At 42.1% G+C, this 20,100-nt stretch overlaps 1 protein-coding gene across 1 annotated transcript in view; it reads right to left on the bottom strand.

The window, feature by feature from the left end:
* Nucleotides 1-20,100, bottom strand: part of Deptor (DEP domain containing MTOR-interacting protein) — a 133,953-nt gene that overhangs the window by 17,788 nt on the left and 96,065 nt on the right. The window contains exons 6-8 of the mRNA XM_013032233.1: nt 17,990-18,124; nt 15,236-15,306; nt 11,978-12,082 (exon numbers count right to left, since the gene is read on the bottom strand). Of these exons, the coding sequence (XP_012887687.1) occupies nt 11,978-12,082; nt 15,236-15,306; nt 17,990-18,124 (311 nt within the window). The remainder of the gene's footprint in view (nt 1-11,977; nt 12,083-15,235; nt 15,307-17,989; nt 18,125-20,100) is intronic.

The raw sequence follows: 20,100 nt of genomic DNA on the forward strand, positions 1-20,100 counted from the left end.
GCTTAGACTCAGCCAGAGTGAGAACATGAACCATTTTCAAACAAAACATAAAGTAAGAAAAAAACAGATGCCGAATCCCTGGAGAGAACAAGGTGTCTGGTAATACTCAGTAGGAACTTTGCGCAGGACCCACTATTATCACAACACGGCATCCACACTTCCATCTCAAGAAACACCAGGCTTCTTGCTTTTAGGAATCACAGCAAGAACGACAGCAACAAAATAGTCACGGAGGGAGCCCAAATGTCAACAGATTTGGGCTATTCAGATCCTTGATATTTAGAAAGTTCACAGACAAGGATACATTCTAGTTTCCACAGCTCAGTCCTTTGAGTTTTTAAAAAAATATTGACATGAATTTATCACCTGTCTCAAAAAGTCATCTATATATCAGTATATTCTAGGAGAGTAGCATTAAACACAGCATGAGCCAATATACAGTGGTCCAAATACAATATGATGCCTTTGTACACAGACTATCTAAATCCATATGATGTGAAAGATATATCTGGCCTATACTTTCTTTCGAGATTATCAGTTCCATGTGAGCACAATAATAATACCAAAACATGGGATCTAGGTCTAGACATATATGAATTCATACACACATCTTAGCCTTCAGCTGTCTTCTTTTTTTTAAGTTTTCTAGTGGTTAATTGGTAATAAAAGTCTCATGGACTTTAAATCCCAATCCTCAGATCTCAGCCTCCCTAGTAGCTAGGATTACAGGCATGAGCCACCAACACACAGCTTCAACTAATTTCTTTCTTTTTTAAAAATCAGTCCAGGGGCTTGAACTCAGGGCTGGGACACTGTCCCTGAGCTTCTTTGGCTCAAGGCTAGCAACTCTACCACTTGAGCCACAGTGCTACTTCTGGCTTTTTCTGTCTATATGGTACTGAGGAATCAAACCCAGGGCTTTATGCATGTCAGGCAAACACTCTACCACTAAGCCAAATTCCCAGCCTCCAGCTAATTTCTTAATCCATTTAAACATGGAGACAATACATGAGTATCAGGATTGCTATAATAAATAATGCCAGAGGAAACGTATCTAGGATGATGCCTAACCTGGCCTATCATGTAACCAAAAGTGCTTAGTATTATCTTAGAATTAGGTAGTCATGAAATTTACTGAAAATCTAGTATATATGCTGAGCATAAAATTCAACAACCACCTTTTTGGTAGGGTACACAGTCTAGACTCCAAGCTGTCTGCAGCTTCTGTATGTGACTCATGTCACCTATTATCTACATATTCGTCCCCATGCTCAAAGTCTTTTAGAAAATAAAATGCGAAGCTAAGAGCTGGTGACTCACACCTATAATCCTAGCTACTCAGGAGGCTGAGATCTGAGGATGGAGGTACGAAGCCAGCTTGGGTGGAAAGCCCATGAGACTCTTATCTCCTAACCACCAGAAAACTAGAAGTGGTGGTGTGGCTCAAATTGGTAGAGCACTAGTCTTGAGTGAAAGAGCTCAGGGACAGCACCATAGCCCTGAGTTCAAGCCTCATGGCCAACAACAACGATAATATGTAAGTCATTCACTTGAGGTACATTTTGGAAGTATCTTCAACTGTAGGTCTCTGGCCCAAGCAATTGAGTGGGTGATGATGCTGTTTACTGAGATAGAAGAAGCAGCAGGAAATACAGGAATGTGCAAAACAAGACTTGGTACCCTTCATTCCTGTTCCAGGTATTTTTGACCCTGTGTCAAACTAACATCTTCCATTTCAGCTTTCTATCATTTTCCTTCCTTTCACAGGGTCTCTTTGGAGGGCCCTAGCTGTAACTTTAATACCCACAATATTAGATGTCATCTGTCAGAAAAAAAATGGCAGATGGAATTTAGAGAATTTAGAGGTATCTCTAAATTCTAGAAATGAATAAAATGTGCAAATATGCAAACATTTGTATCTGACAACGCCAGCTCCTTGTACGTAGCCATGCTCCTGCCAAAACCTATAAATTATAGTTTCTAACAAAATAATTGCATGGAATGCAGATCATCAGGTAGCAGCATAGTTTGTAATTAAATATTTGCCAGTAATCAATATCTGCCTTGTCTTGAAACCTTCAGCCCCAAGGGCAAGTATATTTATTGCTAGCTTTGCTCACAACTGCTCACTGCCTGCCATTGAGCATGCAAAGGAGAAGGAACTCAACAAATACTTGTGGAAGGATGTTTGTGCTGTTTACTTTTCAAAGAAAGGTTATTAGTTGTCTCCCACAAGCCACTGTCCACTTCCTCAAAGAATGGTTTTCCTTTCTGGACATATGACCACAATCTAGATTAGTTTCTTAGGGTTATTAACAAAGCCCCAAAGAGTGGCTGGTTGATGACAGAACCACTTTGCCTTGCAGTTCTGGATGCTGGAAGTGAAATTAACAGTTGAACAGGGCTTACTTCAGTTAATATTATATTAAGTGAAGTAAGCCAAGCCCAAAGAAACATAGGTCCCATGATTTCCCTTAGTTGCAATATCTAGTATATGTCTGAGTCAAGCAGAAAAGATCAGATAAGGTGATGTTAGGAAAATGAACCCTAAGATATGTATTTTAAATGCTTTTTTTTCTTTCATGCATTTGTTTCTAATGCAATTATAAGATTATTTCTTTGTTGCTTTGTATGTCCCTCCCCCACAGTATAACCCCTACTTTCACTGTATTTGATGTCGGTATAATTTGTGGAGGGGAAGGGAAAAAACAAGTCGTTTAAATAAGGACCTGTTGCAACAACGAGAAGTACAAGTTGTCATGTTGAAAACGAACTTTACAACTTTGGTGGTGGGGGGGAGGATTGGGTGGGGGTCGGGGGGAGGCTGGGAAGGGATGGGAAGGGTAAAAAAAGGAGGAGGCTGCAATGCTTGATAAGAAATGTACTTATTACCTGGCCCACGTAATTGTAACCCCTCTGTACAGTATTTTCACAAAAAAAAAAAAGAGTTGAACAGGGTATGCTGCTCTTTCTGAACACTATAGAGGTGTGTGCTTTCTACGTCGATCAGCTGGCTTTCCTTGTGTGCAAGCAATCCAGTTACATGGACATTTTCTCCATGTGTGTCTTTACATCTTCCTTCATGTATCTCTGCCCCGTGGGGCCCACTCTAATAACCTCATTTTAAAGCCCTTCTTCCCAAAGGACAAAAAGGTCCCATTCTTGGCTACTAAGGGTTAGGACTTTAATAAATCTTTTTGGGAGCTTAACGTATCTTTTTGTTGCCAATACTGCTGTTCTCCCCAGACAAGGTACACATGCTAGATGCTGGTGGCTCATGCCTGTAATCCTCGTTACTCATTAGGCTAAGATCTGTGGATCATGGTTCAAAGCCAACCCAGGCAGGGCAGTCTGTGACTCTGATCTCCAACTGAACACCAGAAAACTGGAAGTGGAGCTGTGGCTCAAATGGTAGAGCACTAGCCTTGTGCTAAAGAGCTGAGGGACAGCGCCCAGGCCTGAGTCCAAGTCTCACAACTGACAAAAAAACCAACAGCTCATGTCTGTACCCTGAAGAAGAGGAGGAGAAGGAAGGAGAGGAGGCAAAGGCAGAGGGCTCCAGTTAGCACATTTTTTTTTTTTTTAACCAAGTGATGCCTTGTTCTGTGTTTGATATAGCAAGAAGATGCTAGGCCCACGTTTGTTTGTTTGTTTGTATGACTTCTCCTACCACCAAATCAATGAGTTAAATTACCTCCTATTCTTTATATAATTACCTGCCCTCAGATATTTTATTGTAAAAACAGAAAGTAGGCTAAGGCATATTCTTTTCCATATTCTTTTCCTCAGGGTTACGCCATAAAGCAGTTACATTTGCCATTTTCAGATGAGAACCTGCGATTAAGTATTCCTAAAACTATACTCTTCCTAAGAGAGTTAGGACAGTATACTGCAATATGGATGACACATGAGCACTAAACCTTCTTCCCATGATATAGACTTTTGGCTACTGTTCTATCACTTCATGTTTTGTTTGTAAATACAAGCTCATTTAAGTAACCATCTGCAGAAGACTCAGAATAACCCAATAATTCTAACAAGCAATATCATAAATGACACTGTGACAAGATCCTTACACTGCTTTTGCTATAAAGTACTGATCCTTTACTTGGGCCCATGAACTAACGAACCCACCTCCCCCCCCCCCAAAAAAAAAGTTTGGCACCCTTGCTTCGATTTCTGCATCTGTTCTTTGCTTGAACCTTGAAGCTGCTTTGGAATCTAGGTCGGATTGATAACATCTTGGGCTGGAGGAAGGGAACAGCAGAGCCTCCTCAGGACAGACCACCCACCAGGTTTACAGCAATTTGCTCACCCAGACCAGATGGCTCCCAGCCCAAAGCCAGGACAGAGACTATGACTAACCCGGCCACACTAGTGACTGAGACTGTTTACGCACACCTCTCACCTCCTGTCCTAATTCTTTAAGCTCAAAGCTCTTGTCAGTCCCCATCTCCTTTCTCTGCCCTTCGCCATCACTCAGTCCTTTATATGGCTATTTGTGTGTGGGGTCAAGCAGCCAGATCTGACTTGGGGAAAGCCTGGAGTATGGACCTGGACCCTAAAACTCCACCTTCAACACCTACACACATTTACTGCTTGACTAGTGTTCATGGCTCACTTGTAATCATAGCTATTTAGGAGGCTGAGATTTGAGGATCATGGTTCAAACCAACCTAGGCAGAAAAGTCCTTGAGACTGTTATCTCCAATTAACCAGCAAAAATCTGAAGCAGAGGTATAGCTCAACTGGTAGAGTATCATCATTGAGTAAAAAAGCTAAGGGACCGAACCTTGGCCCTGAGTTCAAGCCCCAGCACTGCCTTCCCCCTCAAAAACTTACTGTTTAGTATGTACCAGGGGCTAAGCCAGAATGCACACCACATTTATTCTTGACTATTGTAAGCCACTTTATTGGAAAAGTAGAAATTCTGATGCTTAGTTTAGAGTTGAAGCGATTGTCATTGGTCCTAACAGAAAGGTAAAGCTGAACTCAAGCCCAAGGTATTTGATACGTAAACGTAGGCTCCGTGTCAGATGACCCAGTGCCAGTAAAAAACTATAAATGGGAGCCCCAGGTGAACAGGGAAATGCGTCACAAGACAAGTCAGGTGGAAAGTATGAGTAGGGTGGGTCAGAAGCAGTCATCGGTGCCTCTGGAGATTTCTAAGTGGAACTCAGTGTTGGTAACAAGGCTGATGGCAAAGATGACACCACTCAGGAAGGACCTTGTGACCCGAGTATCCAGCAGAGTGTGGGAAAGGGGTGGAAGAGGGGGTGACATTCTAGATGAATTTAGGAACAGAAAAATGGGGGAAATTGGGGAGAACTCAAGGGTAACAGGCAGGGGGCAACTTGGGGCTCGTAATGTTGAAGCTCAGAGCCAGCAGACAGAGCCAAAGACTGAAGACACGACCAATTGTATTTTACCAACAGGGTGTCTCTTGGAGATGTGCCCATTTATTCATTCTGAGGGAAGGGATGGGGCAGTAAGTGTGGCACGCAAGGGCTCAGCATACATTAGATCTGGTCCCAACCTTAGCAAGAGCAGATGCACTGCATCCTCAGTTAACGTAAGAGAAAGGCCAAGGGAAGCCAAGTGTGCCAAAAGCCAAAAGTGACCTCCATGTTAGGAGTGGAGCCAGGATTCTGTCTGGCTCTAACGACCCAAGTTCTTATGGCAGAAAACATATGAGTGATTGATTGCCTTGGGTAGAAAGAAAGAGAGTAGACACGAAGAGCTTTCCAGCGTGACAGACATGTCCTGTGTTCTGACAGATTTGTGTGTGTCTGAGAAAACCTGCCCTATTATCTACTTAAAAGCGGTGCCTGTTCTAAAAAGGCTTGATTTAAAGCACACGTTCACAAAACTCCGGAGCTTCCATTATCTAATTCATCCCTCCTCATGGGGACTGGGAGGAAGGAAGGGGAAGAAGCATAATCCCTAAAGAGAAAGAAACTGTTTTTTAGAGTGCAAAAATGTTGTCTTTTTTAAGCAGCACTCTAGCATTGAGCAGTACTCCTAGCTTCTGTATTTGTAAATATAAGGCAAATGTGCACGCATAAGTGTGCACACACACAGACACATAGGCAGTAGACAGAATGCGTAAATAAGAAAACTGTGAATTGCTGGTATCCAATTTTGCCAAGAAAGATAACTAGGGAAAGAATATGTCTCAGGAGGGCTCTTCCAGGGGGTGGTAATCAAAACCAGGTAGAGAGGGCTGGGAATGTGGCTTAGTGGCAGAGTGCTCGCCTAGCATGCAGGAGGTCCTGGGTTCGATTCCTCAGTACTACATAAACAGAAAAAGTCGAAGTGGTGCTATGGCTCAAGTGGTAGAGGGCTAGGCTTGAGCAAAAGCAGTTCAGGCTTAGTGCCCATGCCCTGAGTTCAAGCCCCAGAACTCCTCCGCTGCCCTCTCACACACCCCCTTCCAAAAAAAAAAAAAAAAAACAGGCAGAAAAATACTATCTTTCCAAATTTTCCTCATCCTGAAGTCTAACATGGCTTTCAGGAAACCAGGCTGCCTTCTATACAGAATAAGCCCGGTGTGTACCTATACAAGGATACATGCATACATACACACACTTTCTTTTCATTTTTTAAAAATTTCTATTTATTCTGTTTGCTTGAAGCAAAGTCTTATTATGTAGTCCAGACTTGCTCTGAACTTCCTGTCTGAATATTGAAATGATAGGCATACACCACCAACCCAACTCTATTCATTCAGCTTTCTGCTCAAACCTTTCTTCTCTGAATGGTTGTCCTTCTCATCCACCATCCACCCTGCAAAAACTACAAGCACTGTTTTTTTTTTTTTTAACTTCATTATTCTCATCTTGGATTATATATTCAACAGGATGATTATGAGCCTAATCTATCTCTTCCTCTTTCAACTACAAATCCCATGCTGGCCTATTATAATACCCAGCACCTAGTACTGAACAATAATGATTGACGTAATGAACAATAATGACTGACAAGTAAGAAATTATGCACTTGAGGGGTTGTCCATCTGTTCTGATGAGTATTTTATGATTTCTTATGTCAGTGCCCAGGCAGGTTTGAGCAATTAGGAACCTGACCTCTCTTGGTCCAGGAGGAAAATACTATGAAATCAATAGAGCTGTGATCATGAAGAAACAAGATCAATAAGATTTGGAAAATTTTTCTTTTTTTATTGTGGAAATACCATACAGAGGGGATACAATTGCATGGATGGGCAAGGTAATGAGTGCATTTCTTATCAAGCATTGTTTCCCCTTCCCATCCCCCCTCCTGCCCCCACCCCAAAGATATATAGTTCGTTTTCGACATAAGATCTTGTACATCTCATTGGTGCAACGGGTCCACCTGTGAAAATTTTTCTTTTATATGAAAAAAAATCCGATTTTAAAGGGAAGAGAGAAAAATGGCCAGTGTTTCATCATGGTGACTGTTTCTATATAAATATACAAAGAAACAAGCAAACAAAAAAAGAGGCCCAGAAGCCCACATCCATCAATTCACCACAGCAGGAAACAAACAGAGAAGCCAGGAGGCTTGAAATCCCTCTGAGACTTGGCACAAGGCAGTTTGAAAACTTGAATACAATTTCTCACCAGATTTAATTATTCCCACAAGAAAAATAAATAAATAAACTTTCCAGAAAAGACCAAGGATATCTTTTGTTCCTTATTTGTGATTAGAGCTAAATTTCCTTTTGAGTCCAAGAACTGAATGGTCTGCGCTAACAAGAAGTGAGTGTTTTGGAATTTTCTCTATCACGCTGTAGAATCTAGACTTGACCGAAGTGAGGAGTTGGTGCCAAGAACAAAATTATTTATTTTGTCTTCTTCAGTCCAGGTGAACATGTGACCACCCTAACGATGTGCTTTGAATAGAACATAATTCTCTTCCCTAGAATAGTTCACCAAGGGTTTAATGGCATTTACTATTTATTGGGCTCTGCCTCAAGGGTTTGCATTTCTTAAAATAATACCATGGGAAATATGTAGGCTGAAGTAGGGACAGCAATACCAGGTTTGAGTCTACCTCTAACATTTACCAACCGGATAGCCTTGGGAAAGCTCACCCACTTTTCTTACTGATGAAGTAGAAAGACATTTTCCACCCGTCTCCAAAAGGTGCCAGAACACTATAAACTATATCATGGATATGAAGTATTTGGGGGAACACACTGCAGATGCTCAATAGGTGAATTTCCCTTTCTATAGAAGTTCCCTTGTATTGAATCATTCACAAAATTTGCTTTAAGATAGTAGCTTGGCTCAAGCCTGTAATTCAAGCTACTTAGGAGGCTGAGACTTGTAGGATCAAAGACAGCCCAGCAGAAAAGTCTGGGACATGCAGGGAGGGAAAAAAGGAAGGAGGAAGAAGGTAGAAAGAGAAGGGAGGGGGGAAAAGCCAAAAGAGAAGGCTAGAGAGAGTAATGGAGATGGAGGGAGAGAGGGAATGAAAAACGAAAGAAGGAAGAGAGGAGGCAGACAGGGGTGGAGGGAAGGAGGGAGAAAGATAGAGACAAAAACAGAGACAGAGATAGAGACCAAAGTGCTTTGAGCACATAACATGTCATGTCACTGAACTAGAAAGCTGTACAATATAATAGTGCAGAAACTGCTCAGATGAATTCTGTGCTATTCTCTAGCATACAAAAATGATTGTGTACCTCCAGAGAAAATAAAAATAGGAACTATATAAGTTATTAGTTTACAAAATGAAACAAAAGCTCAGGAAAACCCACCTATACAAATATATAAAGTCTTAACCAATTGACAGTGGCTATGCATGTCAATCAATAGAGATGAATGAAAGCCAATTAAATTCCCTGTACACTTGGCTGAGCAATCCCAGGCCTCAGCTGCAATGTAATTCATTGCTTTCCTCAAAGGAAATGTGTTTTAAGTCAAGGCCTCATGTGAACGAGTGCATGCTCAGAACTGAAGCACTATGCCAAAAGTAATCCACACTGGGTATTTTTTTTTGTGGGGAAATAAAATATAAAGTCCTTCCTACAGCCAAGAGTTCCATTAGAAAATAAAATATTTGGCTTCAGCAAAGAGACAAGAGCCCACCCTTTATGAACCAAGCCAATTCTTCTGCTGTGCCTCTTTGGTGCTGTGCCTACTGCAGTCTTGGAAAAAGTAGGACAGTGTCTCTAACCCTTACTGACATAGCCAAGGAAGCTTCCAGAACTGCCCAGAGCCAGCACTTCATCATACCAACACGGGTTACCCAGCCCAGCAGTAAAGTGCTCTTCTCCCTTACCACCATTCCTTGATGGCCATCTTCTTTATCTTTCCCCTTTTCTTGTATGTAAAACAAAGCCAAAGGGCACATATCTGACACCAGAGAGGTAGTGGCTCACATCCTAACTGTATTGGTTTACCTCACTAGGAAAAAAGTCTGTGGAGAAGATGAAAGTATTGGATAAATGGATGGTAGGAATTATCTTTAGCTTTCTGACTTCTAAGTCCTCTGATGCATGGTCCCAGAGAATGGAGAGATCAATATCCTATAGGAAAATGCACAGAGCACTGAAGGAAACAATGCTAATGAAAAGTTACTTCAAAACAGAAAACCAGGGCTGGGAATGTGGCTTAGTAGTACAGTGCTTGCTTAGCATGCACGAAGCCCGGGTTCCATTCCTCAGTACCACATAAACAGAAAAAGGTAGAAGTGGTGCTGTGGCTGTGGTATAGGACTGGCAACACACACACACACACACACACACACACACACACACACACACGGTGCTGTGGCTGTGGTATAGGACTGGCAACACACACACACACACACACACACACACACAATGAGAAAATGAGGAGTCTTAACATCCTCTTACACTGTTTTTTTATATAAATGAAGACAATGTATATTTATATGTGTGTAATTGTGTGTGTATATGCCAAATGAAAAGATATGTATATTTAGGTGTACATACTATAAAGGTATATGTGTATACATATACCTTCAACCTTCAAATCTATGATTATTCATATATGAATATATATACTTGTTAGATACAAATATATGACTATAAGAACATGAACCAAAATGTTAATGGAGCTACATCTTATATGCCAATTACAGTCCCCATAAACTGTTGGGCTAGAAACCATTATAGGTAATCTTTTTCAGCATTTTTTGTGCATGTATCATTTTAGTCCTAAAGTATGCAAAAGGTTTTTTTCAAAAAGTATTTTTTGGGTGACATTGGGGTCTGAAGTCAGGGCCTTAAATAAAGGCAAGTCCTCTATCCCTTAGCCATGCTTCCTTTCCCTTTCCCTTTTGCTTTTGTTTATTTTATTTTATTTTTTTTTAATAGGATCTTGCTTTTGTCTCAGGCTGGTTTAGACTGCACTCCTCCTATTGACGCTTTCTATGTAGCTATGGTGACAGCTGTGGACCACTGCACCTAAATTTATGGGTTGAAATGAGGGTCTCACAAACTTTTTGCCTGGGTTAGTCTCAGATCATGATCATCCTCATCTTAGCTGCCTGGGTGGAGAGGATTACCAAGTGAGCCACTGCACATTAATTAATTAAAGAGAATTGCGTTTGGCTATATGTATAGCCTAGTGCTGACTCAGAGCTCATGAGTATCCTGCTCAGCCTTCTGAATAATCAAAATCATAAATACATTAATACAGAATTGATGCTTGCATTGTCTTTGTATTTGCAGCTGGATAATCCATAAAAGAGCCAAGGAAAATACAGAGGCCCTTTCAATGAGGAGCAAGCAGGTTCTGTGATGTTACAAATTTTACTCAGAGCCAGTCACTAGCAAAGCCAAGACATGAAGCTAGACACCATAATTTCTGTTTTCATTTTCTTAGCATATGCTACCCTTACAGTGGGACTCCAGTGCACTGTTGGCAGCATTAACGCCACAGGAATAGACCTCATGTAGAACAGAAACAGCTGTTGTTACATGAGATTGAAGAAAAAATGCACACACATGCACATTTTAAACTTAACATTAGGCAAGAGAAGAAATGTGAAACCCAAGGGAGGTTTGGAGACAGGCAGGGGCTGAGGGAGTAGAGTGCTTGCCTAGCATGTGTGAAATTGGGATTTCATTCCCAGAAATAAGTATATTAGTACACACACACATACACCCAGAGACACACAAACACACATGCACGCAGGTACGTGGAGACCGGTAGGAAAAGTGTCTTCTCTTGTTGCTGCATTTTCTGGTCTTGTCTTCATTTTAACCTCATTCATAAAGGGCAAACGATATTTGGTAGAAGTAGGCCCAAAACATTTAAAGACAGTACAACAGGTGTCAAAGAATGAAATAAGGCTCAAGGTATTCAGACTCAGTCCTGTCAGAAGAGAAAAATGACCAACCCATGGGAAGGTTCTGGAATTCAGAATTAGGAAACAAAAAGGATGATGGGAGCAGGTGGCACACACCTGCAATCTTAGCTACTCAGGAGGCTGAGATATGAAGGATCAAGGTTTGAAGCTGCCCATGTAGAAAAGGCTGAAGACTCCATTTCTAAAATAACCAGCCAAAGCTGAGTTGGAAACATGGTTTAAGTGGTAGAGTGCCAGCTGAGCAAGCCAACTAGTTGAATGAGCACAGGATCCAGAGTTCAAACTGGGTATTAACAAAAAAAGGAAAAGAAAGGGAAAGGGAAATGGGAAAGGGAAAGGGAAAAGGAAAAGGAAAGGAGAGAAAAGGAAAAACAAGACGGACGGACAGATGGACAGGCTGGATATATTATTGTATTCCTAGAAGTGAGCAAGGCATGAGGATGATCCTGTTTTCAAAGCCAGAATGGGGGGGGGCAGAGAGAAGCAAGTGGGGGGAAGAGGAAGAGGAAAGAGGGGGCGGAAGAGAAGAAAAAGGAGGAGGAAGAAAAGGAGGAGGAGGAAGAGAAGCTGCTATTGCTATTACTGCTACTACTACTGCTATTGCTACTACTACTAGAAATGGCACAGAGTGGGATGAGAAAACCATTGGTACCTTCATTCCTGCAGCAGCCGCGGGTCCGCTGGGGTCCACAGCCTGGATGTGACATGGCTTGCTTCCTCTCACCACAAAGCCCCAGCCAACTGCATCACCAACAATCTAGAGAGGAAGTCCACAATCAGCAATCGACAGCCTCTGGCAATTCACCTGTCCCTCCCAAGAGAGGACAAGCCAGAGCAGATAAAAATGTGCCCAGACACATCTTTCTCCACTCCATGTATGGTGGAAGCGCTTTGCTTCTATCACAGATGCCGGATTCTCCCTATGGAAAGTTCGATAAGATACATTTTCCTGTGTGACAGGGGTCGGTTTGGCCAAAGACTGCTGCTTCAGAAAGGCAAAGCTCAGTACACCTGGCAGAATGCCTCTTTCATAGGTTGTTAAGACAATTTCCAGTCCAAATCCAATAAATGATGGAGAAGATGTTACAGATATGGCTAAACCTCCTTTCTAGATCCAATCTCCTCCCCAACTTTGTTCTTTCCTCTTAGATCCAAATAATATAGTTTTTAAAACAGGGATTTGAATTGGAAATACATTGAACCTATATAAAAAGTTGATTAAAAGTAAAATACTCAAACTATTAATTCTATACTATGATTATTATATATTTCTCCACTCATTTTAAATGTTTCTTTAAATGTTTCTTGTAAAGGCCTTACATATCATTTCTCTATACTCAATGCTTTAAAATTAAGGTCTGCTTGAATTTGAACTCAGGGCCTCATACTTGCTAGTAGGCCTTCTAATGACTTGAGCTATGCTTCAAGCCCAATACTAGATATTTGTACTGTATTTTAAATGCTAGGTTTTTAAAAATTCAGTATTGATCTAAGGAAGACTACTCATTTATTTTCAGTTCTAGCAAATATATAAACTCTCTTAGTAATACTAACCATTTGTTTTATGTTGAAAATCAAAACAAATACATAATTAATTATCTGTATGTAATGACAATTTTATTTTTCTTTCATTGTAAACATTACATATTTAATTTTTAATCTCTGGGCTATCTGGTACAGAGTATTGACCCAGTATCAGGAATCTGTCTTGTCAACCAGATTTTACATTAATGAATTCCCTTCTATACCTAGTTGCTTAGAATTTTTCCTACAAATGGATGTTAAGTTTCATCAAAACGTTTTTCTGCATCTGCTGAATGGTTGCATCCCGCCCCCCTTTCTCTATTAATGTAATCATCACTGATTACTAGATAGACTTTTTGATCAGCTATATTAATGAAATATAGAATAACAATAAAAATTACTGATTGTGAGAAACAGGAAGAATGTGGCCTTTGTATGTGAGTGTGAGTGTGTGTGTGTATGTATGAGTGTGTGTATGTGTATATCTGTGTGTATGTGTTCGTACTGGGGTTTGACCTCAGGTACTGTCTTTTAGGTTTTTTTGCTCAAGGTTTATTCTTAACGATTTGAGCTACTCTACTTTCAGCTTTTTGCTAGTTAATTGAAAATAAGAATCTCATGGACTATGCTGCTCGTGCTGGCTTCAAACAGCGACCCTCAGCTCTTAGCCTCTTATGTAGCTATGATTATAGGCATGAGCCAGCGGTGTCTATCTAGTTCAAGTGTAGCCTTCTTCTTTTATTAGGATTATTTTGTGTGTGTGTGCCATCCTAGGGCTTGAACTCAGGGCTTGTCTTGAGCATTTCTGGTTCAAGGTTAGTGCTTTACCACCAGAACCACAGTTCCACTTTCAGCTTTTTGGTGGTGAAGAGTCTTACAGACTTTCCTACTTGGGCTGGCTTTGAACTGTGATCTTCAGACTTCAGCCTCCTAAGTAGCTAGGATTATAGGCATGAGACAATGGTACCTGGCAAGTGTGGCCTTCTTAAAACCTATCTTTTTCCTCTACCAAGAAAAGAGAGTGAAAAAGTACATAAGGTTCATATTTTACAAGTAGTCTTTGATCTAAAAGTTGTTTGGAACTGAGATGTGTCTTTTTTTCTTATGGAATCATTCATTAGTATTGGCAGTTGGGTGCCAGGGCAGTTCCCAGACCTGTTCTTAACCCCCATGCCAACTGAAATGAGACACACTCACAACCAGTTACCAGCAGTGCTGGCAATGAAACAAAGGGCCTAAAACAGATACTTTCACCATACAAGCAACTCGCCTTTAAAAGCTGGAGACTGAAGACAAGCGGGAAAGAAAGCGTGGCGATTTTGGATCTGATGTTATCAATCAATTCGTCCTAATTTCATTTCCAAATGTGCTGCTTGACTTTCCCCTTGCTACACATATTTTATCACACGTTTCTTACATTAACTCCTCCATGCTTACTCAGCACAGGAAATAGCACTCAACCAATGTTCATAGCGTGAATGAGTGCAGAAAGAGTGCTCTCCCCTAAGGGAACAGGCAAAAGTCACAAGATAGCAGGAAAGAAGAGACAAGCTTTAAAGAGGGTGTCCGTGTGGAGACTGAGAGGAGCAGGCAAAAGAAGGGGAAATGGAGGGGGTGAAGTCCATACGAACAGTTCAGAGTCTGTTTAAAGGAAATCAGATGGGCTGGTAGAAGGCAGAAGGGAGGTCTCAGACTTCTAAGGGCTTTCAGGATCTGCTCTCAGCTCTGTGGAGCTCCTAAGTCAGAAGCCCTTAGACCTTAGCTCGTGCTGACTTTGTTTATGGCACCAGCTCTTACAAAGGAATGATGTCTCCCACAGTTTCTCTACTTCAGGACTTTTTTGGGGGGAGGTGGGGGCGGGTTGCTAGTACTGGGGCTTACTTACAGGGCCATGTGCTCTTGCTTATTAGCTTTTTACATTTAAGGTTTGCATTCTTCAACCCCTGGACCACATCTCCACTTCCAGCTTTTTGCTGGTTAATTGGTGATATGAATCTTATGGACTTTTCTGCCCAGGCTGGTTTCAAGCCATGATCCTCAGATCTCAGACTCTTACAGGCATGAGTGAATGGGCTCTGCCTTCAGACTCTTAAATTGCTTTTAGGATTAGCCATAATCCAGAAGCTCTTGACATTATATGTATTGCTATTGGCCTTAAAAATCTGTAATTACAGTAGAATAAGTGCATAGTGAATATCTGCTTTGAAAGGATATTATATGAATTACAAATCTTGTATTTCAGGGCCTTATAGTCAAGAAGCCAACCGTACAATCATGTTAAAGACAAAATGAAACATGAAGAAACATTTTCAATGTAGTCCATAAGCTCATACATGGACACACTGACAAGCAAAAACATCAGCAGGAGAAAAGGAGCAAGCCTTACCGTGAATGTCTTCCTTGCGTACGGAGCCCCGGGAGTGAGGAGTTCCTCAGATGTGACCGGTCTCTTCAGCACTGAGAGACAGACACAGTGTCAGCAACAAGCACGGCCAGGGCCCTGCTGCCCTCACTCAGCTGACATTCACTCAACACCCCGTGTAACCACCAATAAGCGGGAATGACAAGAAGAAAGTATCAGCAAATAGCCTGAAATCTAGCTCAGAGAGACAGAGGGAAAGGGAGTTAGCACACAAAACAAGCAAGCAAACAACAACAAACAGTAAAGGGAAGGGGTACAAGAATGTCAGGAAAGGAGTCAAGGTTAGAATGAAATTCATCTAATAAAGAAAACAGTCATGACTTCTATATATTTACATTTTCCTCTCCCTCCCTCTTCTTTTCTTTCTCTCTCCCTCTTCTCTCTCCCTGCTTCCTTCTTCCTTCCCTTCCTCCCTCCCTCTCTCCTTCCCCTCTACCCCCCCCCCCTCCTCCCTTCCCTTTTTTATTTTTGGCTGATTCTAGGACCTGAACTCAAGGCCTCACACTCTTGCTTTTTTTTTTTTTCCTCTACCACTTGAGACACTCTTATTTCCAGCTTTTTTCTGGTTAACTAGAGATTTTTAAAAAACCTTGGGGGTTTGTCTGCACAAGCTGGCTTCAAACCTCAGTCCTCAGATCTCAGCTGGGATTACACGTGTGAGCCACAGTACCAGCCTTACTTCTCCCATTTCTTCCCTCCAAATCCTTAAACAAATTTAGACATTTCAAAGTCATAAACGTACATGCATGCATTCAAGCTTCACTTTCAGTGAATAACACCTTGGAACCCGGGGGCACTGTCCATACTGCCGCATGTCCTGAGGAGTAATAGCAGTGAACTTCCCCCAGGATTTACACGGCACTGTGCTAGGTGCTGCATCTCCACTAGTCACACGAGACTAATGAGTGAGGCTCCTTGCTATTTATATGTGAGAGAACACGCATGGAAAAGTTAAATTGCTCATGTCTAGGGTTCTAGAGCTAATGAAGGGGTAGGTAGCAGAATTAGTGTCCCATTTGGGCATTGGATGGCCTGGTCACAATGTCAGCCACTGGGTCACGTGGTCCCTGGTGCCATGCTGTCTGCAAGTGGATAGAGTCACAGAATCTTAGAAGAAAATGATGTTGAGTGTTCTCTCCTAAGACTTCTGTTTTCATTGGCCACTCTGTTACCCATCAAGCCTACAGAGACAGCAGCCAGTACCTGACCTGCCATTGCCCTGAACCTACCAAAATGAACCTTCCCGAGAATCTTCATTGAGAACTGGAAAACGGGTCTAGAACCAGTGTCTCATGCTTGTGTTACATGTTCAGGATGAGATTTTGAGAATCTCAGCTAAAGGCCAGCCAAAAGGTCTGAGAAACTCCATCTCAAATTAACCAGCAAAAATCTGGGCTGGAGGCATAGCTCATTTGGTAGAGCACTAGTTGTGAGAAACAAAAAAATTGAAGGACTAGAAAGAGACTGTCCAAAACAGCAGGTGGATCACAGGACAGGGACATAGTAATATGGTGGCTTCTTTCTTTTCATTTTTAAAATGGAATATCAAAGACTTTTATTAGCATATTATCTATTTATAGATGGTTGGATAAATAGGTAGATAGATAGATAGTGCCATTATAAGGGCTTGAACTCAAGGCCTTATATTCTTCCTTATCTTTTCTTTTTTGGGGGGGGTCTGGTCGTGGGGCCTGAACTCTGGGCCTGGGCGCTGTCCTTCAGCTCTTCACCTCAAGGCTAGCGCTCTACCACTTGAGCCACAGCACCACTTCTGGCTTTTTTCTTTTTGTTTATGTGGTGCTAAGGAATCGAACCCAGGGTCTCAGGTATGCAAGGCAAGTGCTCTACCACTGAGCCACCTTCCCAGCCCTCTTCCTTATCTTTTTCTCTCATTTATACCACCTCTCCATTTTCAGCTTTCTGCTGATTTGGAAATAAAGAGTCTTACAGAATTTTCTGCCTTAGCTGGCTTAGAAATGTAGTACTCAAATATCAGTCTCCTGAGTAGCTAAGAGTATAAGAATGAGCCACTGGTGCCTGGCTAATTAGCATACATAACTTGTAACATTTCTGTGCATGTACACAATGTACTCTGATTGCTTGTTAGGACGGATTTATCAGCAGTCTTTGAGCCTAGCTTTTTTTAAAATGGAATATGAAGACCATGGAGGCCATGAATAGATTGTGACACTCCTTGTCAGGGTGCTAAGGAGTCACAGAGATTGGTAGGTTTGCAGGTCTCCCTTCTTTCTTCCTTAGGAGTGCTAGCCCCTGGTGGATCCTGGGATTTTCCACAACCTGGGGAGACATTATGTCTCCTGTTATGGTGAACACACTGCCCGAACACCTTTGAGGACTAAGAGACTCTTCTGGGAGAGCTAATGGCAGACAGGCCTCCAGTGATTTGAACAACCATCTCTTTGAAGTGAACTCTCATGATTAAAGTCATGTATTTCTCTCAGGAACAACCAACCACAAACAAGGCCATAGGTCAGTTTAAAGACCCAGCTAAATCAATGCAACTGCATGTAACTGTAGGGCAGTCCCTGCTTGAGACAAATGGAAGCCTTTCTTGAGACTTCATTTCAGGTGACTCTCCCCCCTCTGCTGGGCCCTACTTCGTCTTCTATTCAATAGATTTCCTCCACCTCAGAATCTGTTTCCCAGCATGCACCACACTGGCACATCCAGGAGCATGGCCACCCCTCGCATGCTTACCAGACTTGGGGTTGCAGAGCACAGGGGGGCTGCTGCTGAGGGTCGGGCTGCTGCTGAAGTAGCCGCTGCTGCCACAGCTACTCATGCTGCTCCTCCGCACAGCAGACACGATCTTGATTTCCTTGCTAGGGCTGACTGCAGAACAGGAAACATACACTGTCAGTGAACAGAATAAGGTCTTCATTCCTGGAGCTCCCGGGCTTTCAACTGCCTGATTCAGCAAAGCAAGTTACTTTTGCCAAGACAAAGCATCCTAGCCCAGGAGCCCGAAAAAAAAGTACCTGAGGTGCATCTCTGTTGCTTAGGACAACTTGTGTCATTCTTCCACTTCGCTCTGCCTCTATTTCCCTAACTATAAGGTGAGAATAATGTTATTTTACCGGTGCAAGGAGAGAATTATATAATGTATGTGAGTGAACACAGGATATTATTTCAAGAACTACCAAATTGCTGGGTACCAGTGGCTCATACCTGTAATCCTAGCAACTCAGGGGGCTGAGATCTGAGGATCGAAGTTCAAAGTCAGCCTGGACAGGAAAGTCTGTGAGACTCTTATTTCCAATAAACTATCCCCCCCCACCAAAAAAAGCCAGAAGTATAGAGCTGTGGCTCAAAGAGGTAGAGCACTAGTCTTGAGCAAAACAAAGCTCAGGGGATCAGGAAGATCACAGCTATAGCAATAAAAAGATGGGATCCTAATGAAAACTAAAGCAAAAATGGGCTGGGGGCATGGCTCATGTGGTTTCATCCTCATCTAGCAGGTGCAAAGGCCCTGAGTTTAAACCATCAAACCAAGAACTCCCCAGTCAAAACATTCCCTCCCAAGAGATAAGCTCAAAGTAGTAGTTACTCATGTAATGAACTAACAGTGATGGGGTAAGCCTCCCAATTTGTTTTTTTTTTTGTGGGGGGGGGGGAGTTTATATGTTTAAAGTACAAAAATGACATAAAATTCTATGTACAGTAGAATAACAACTATGTAAACACGCCCCAAATCTATGCACAGAAATGTCTAGAGAAACATTTAACATCAACAGATTTAACATAATATGTGAGTCGCCCATGATTCTGTAATTCTCTCAAATTTTCCTTAATAAGCAATAATTATGATTACAACAGGGACTCATTTAAAAAAGAAAAAAAATTAAAAAGAGGAAAAGAAAATACCCCACTGGAGAGCTGGGAGTGTAGGTCACATGGTAGGGCACTTGCTTAGCAAGTGCCAAGGTCCTGGATTCAATTCATACTACCCTAAAAACAAAAAAAGAGGGTGAGGGAAGGGGAAAAACAAAAAATCCCACTGGAGTTGGGCATGATAGTGAATGCCTAGGATTGTACAATTGGAAAAGTGAGGCTAGCTTGAACCTACATTGTGAGACCTTGCCTATACACAAACACGCACACACACACACACACACACACACACACTTACTTGCACATGTGTGCACACACAGTACCCCACTACATACATAAAAGCAGTAAGCCTCCCGATTTGTATTAAACCATATGCACTCAACATCCTGGAAGATGGAGCTTAAAATACAAAGCACCTATTCAGGTGTTAGGTAAAGTAGTGTCTTCAGTTTTCTGAGTTGGTTCTTCCTGCTATGGGGAAGTCAGGCTGTCGCACAGGGAGTACCGATAAGGAAGGAAAGAAACTATGGGGGAAATTCTGTTCACTACCTGAAACATGAGAAACAAACAACCCACTGCTGGCATTATGGGATGTTAGTCACTCTATCCTCTATTCTGGTTGATTGGACCACCTCAAGAAACAGGTAAACCTCAGTAGCAGTGCGGAAGGAAATAGGTCAGCTGCTGTGTGTCCTTAAAAGGACACAGTTTCTGGGGCCTTTAGGCCTGGCCAAGTTGACCTTGGAGCACAGGCTTGGGTTGCTGACCTTTAGCTAGTTTTTATTTTCTCCTAGTAGCCCTTGCTTCATTCGCTCTTCCACGCAGCTGTGTGTTGAAGAATGTGGAAGCTACAGAGCCGAGGAGGGGTGGCATGAAGCAGGCATTAGGGAGGGATAGAGCTGGTGAGTCCCAGCTCCGTCCACCCCTTGGAACCTCGGGGAAGCTTATCAACTGCTCTCGGTCTTTTTCTTCTACCT

This window comes from Dipodomys ordii, unplaced genomic scaffold, assembly GCF_000151885.1.
Source record: "Dipodomys ordii isolate 6190 unplaced genomic scaffold, Dord_2.0 Scaffold151, whole genome shotgun sequence".
Lineage (NCBI taxonomy): Eukaryota > Metazoa > Chordata > Mammalia > Rodentia > Heteromyidae > Dipodomys > Dipodomys ordii.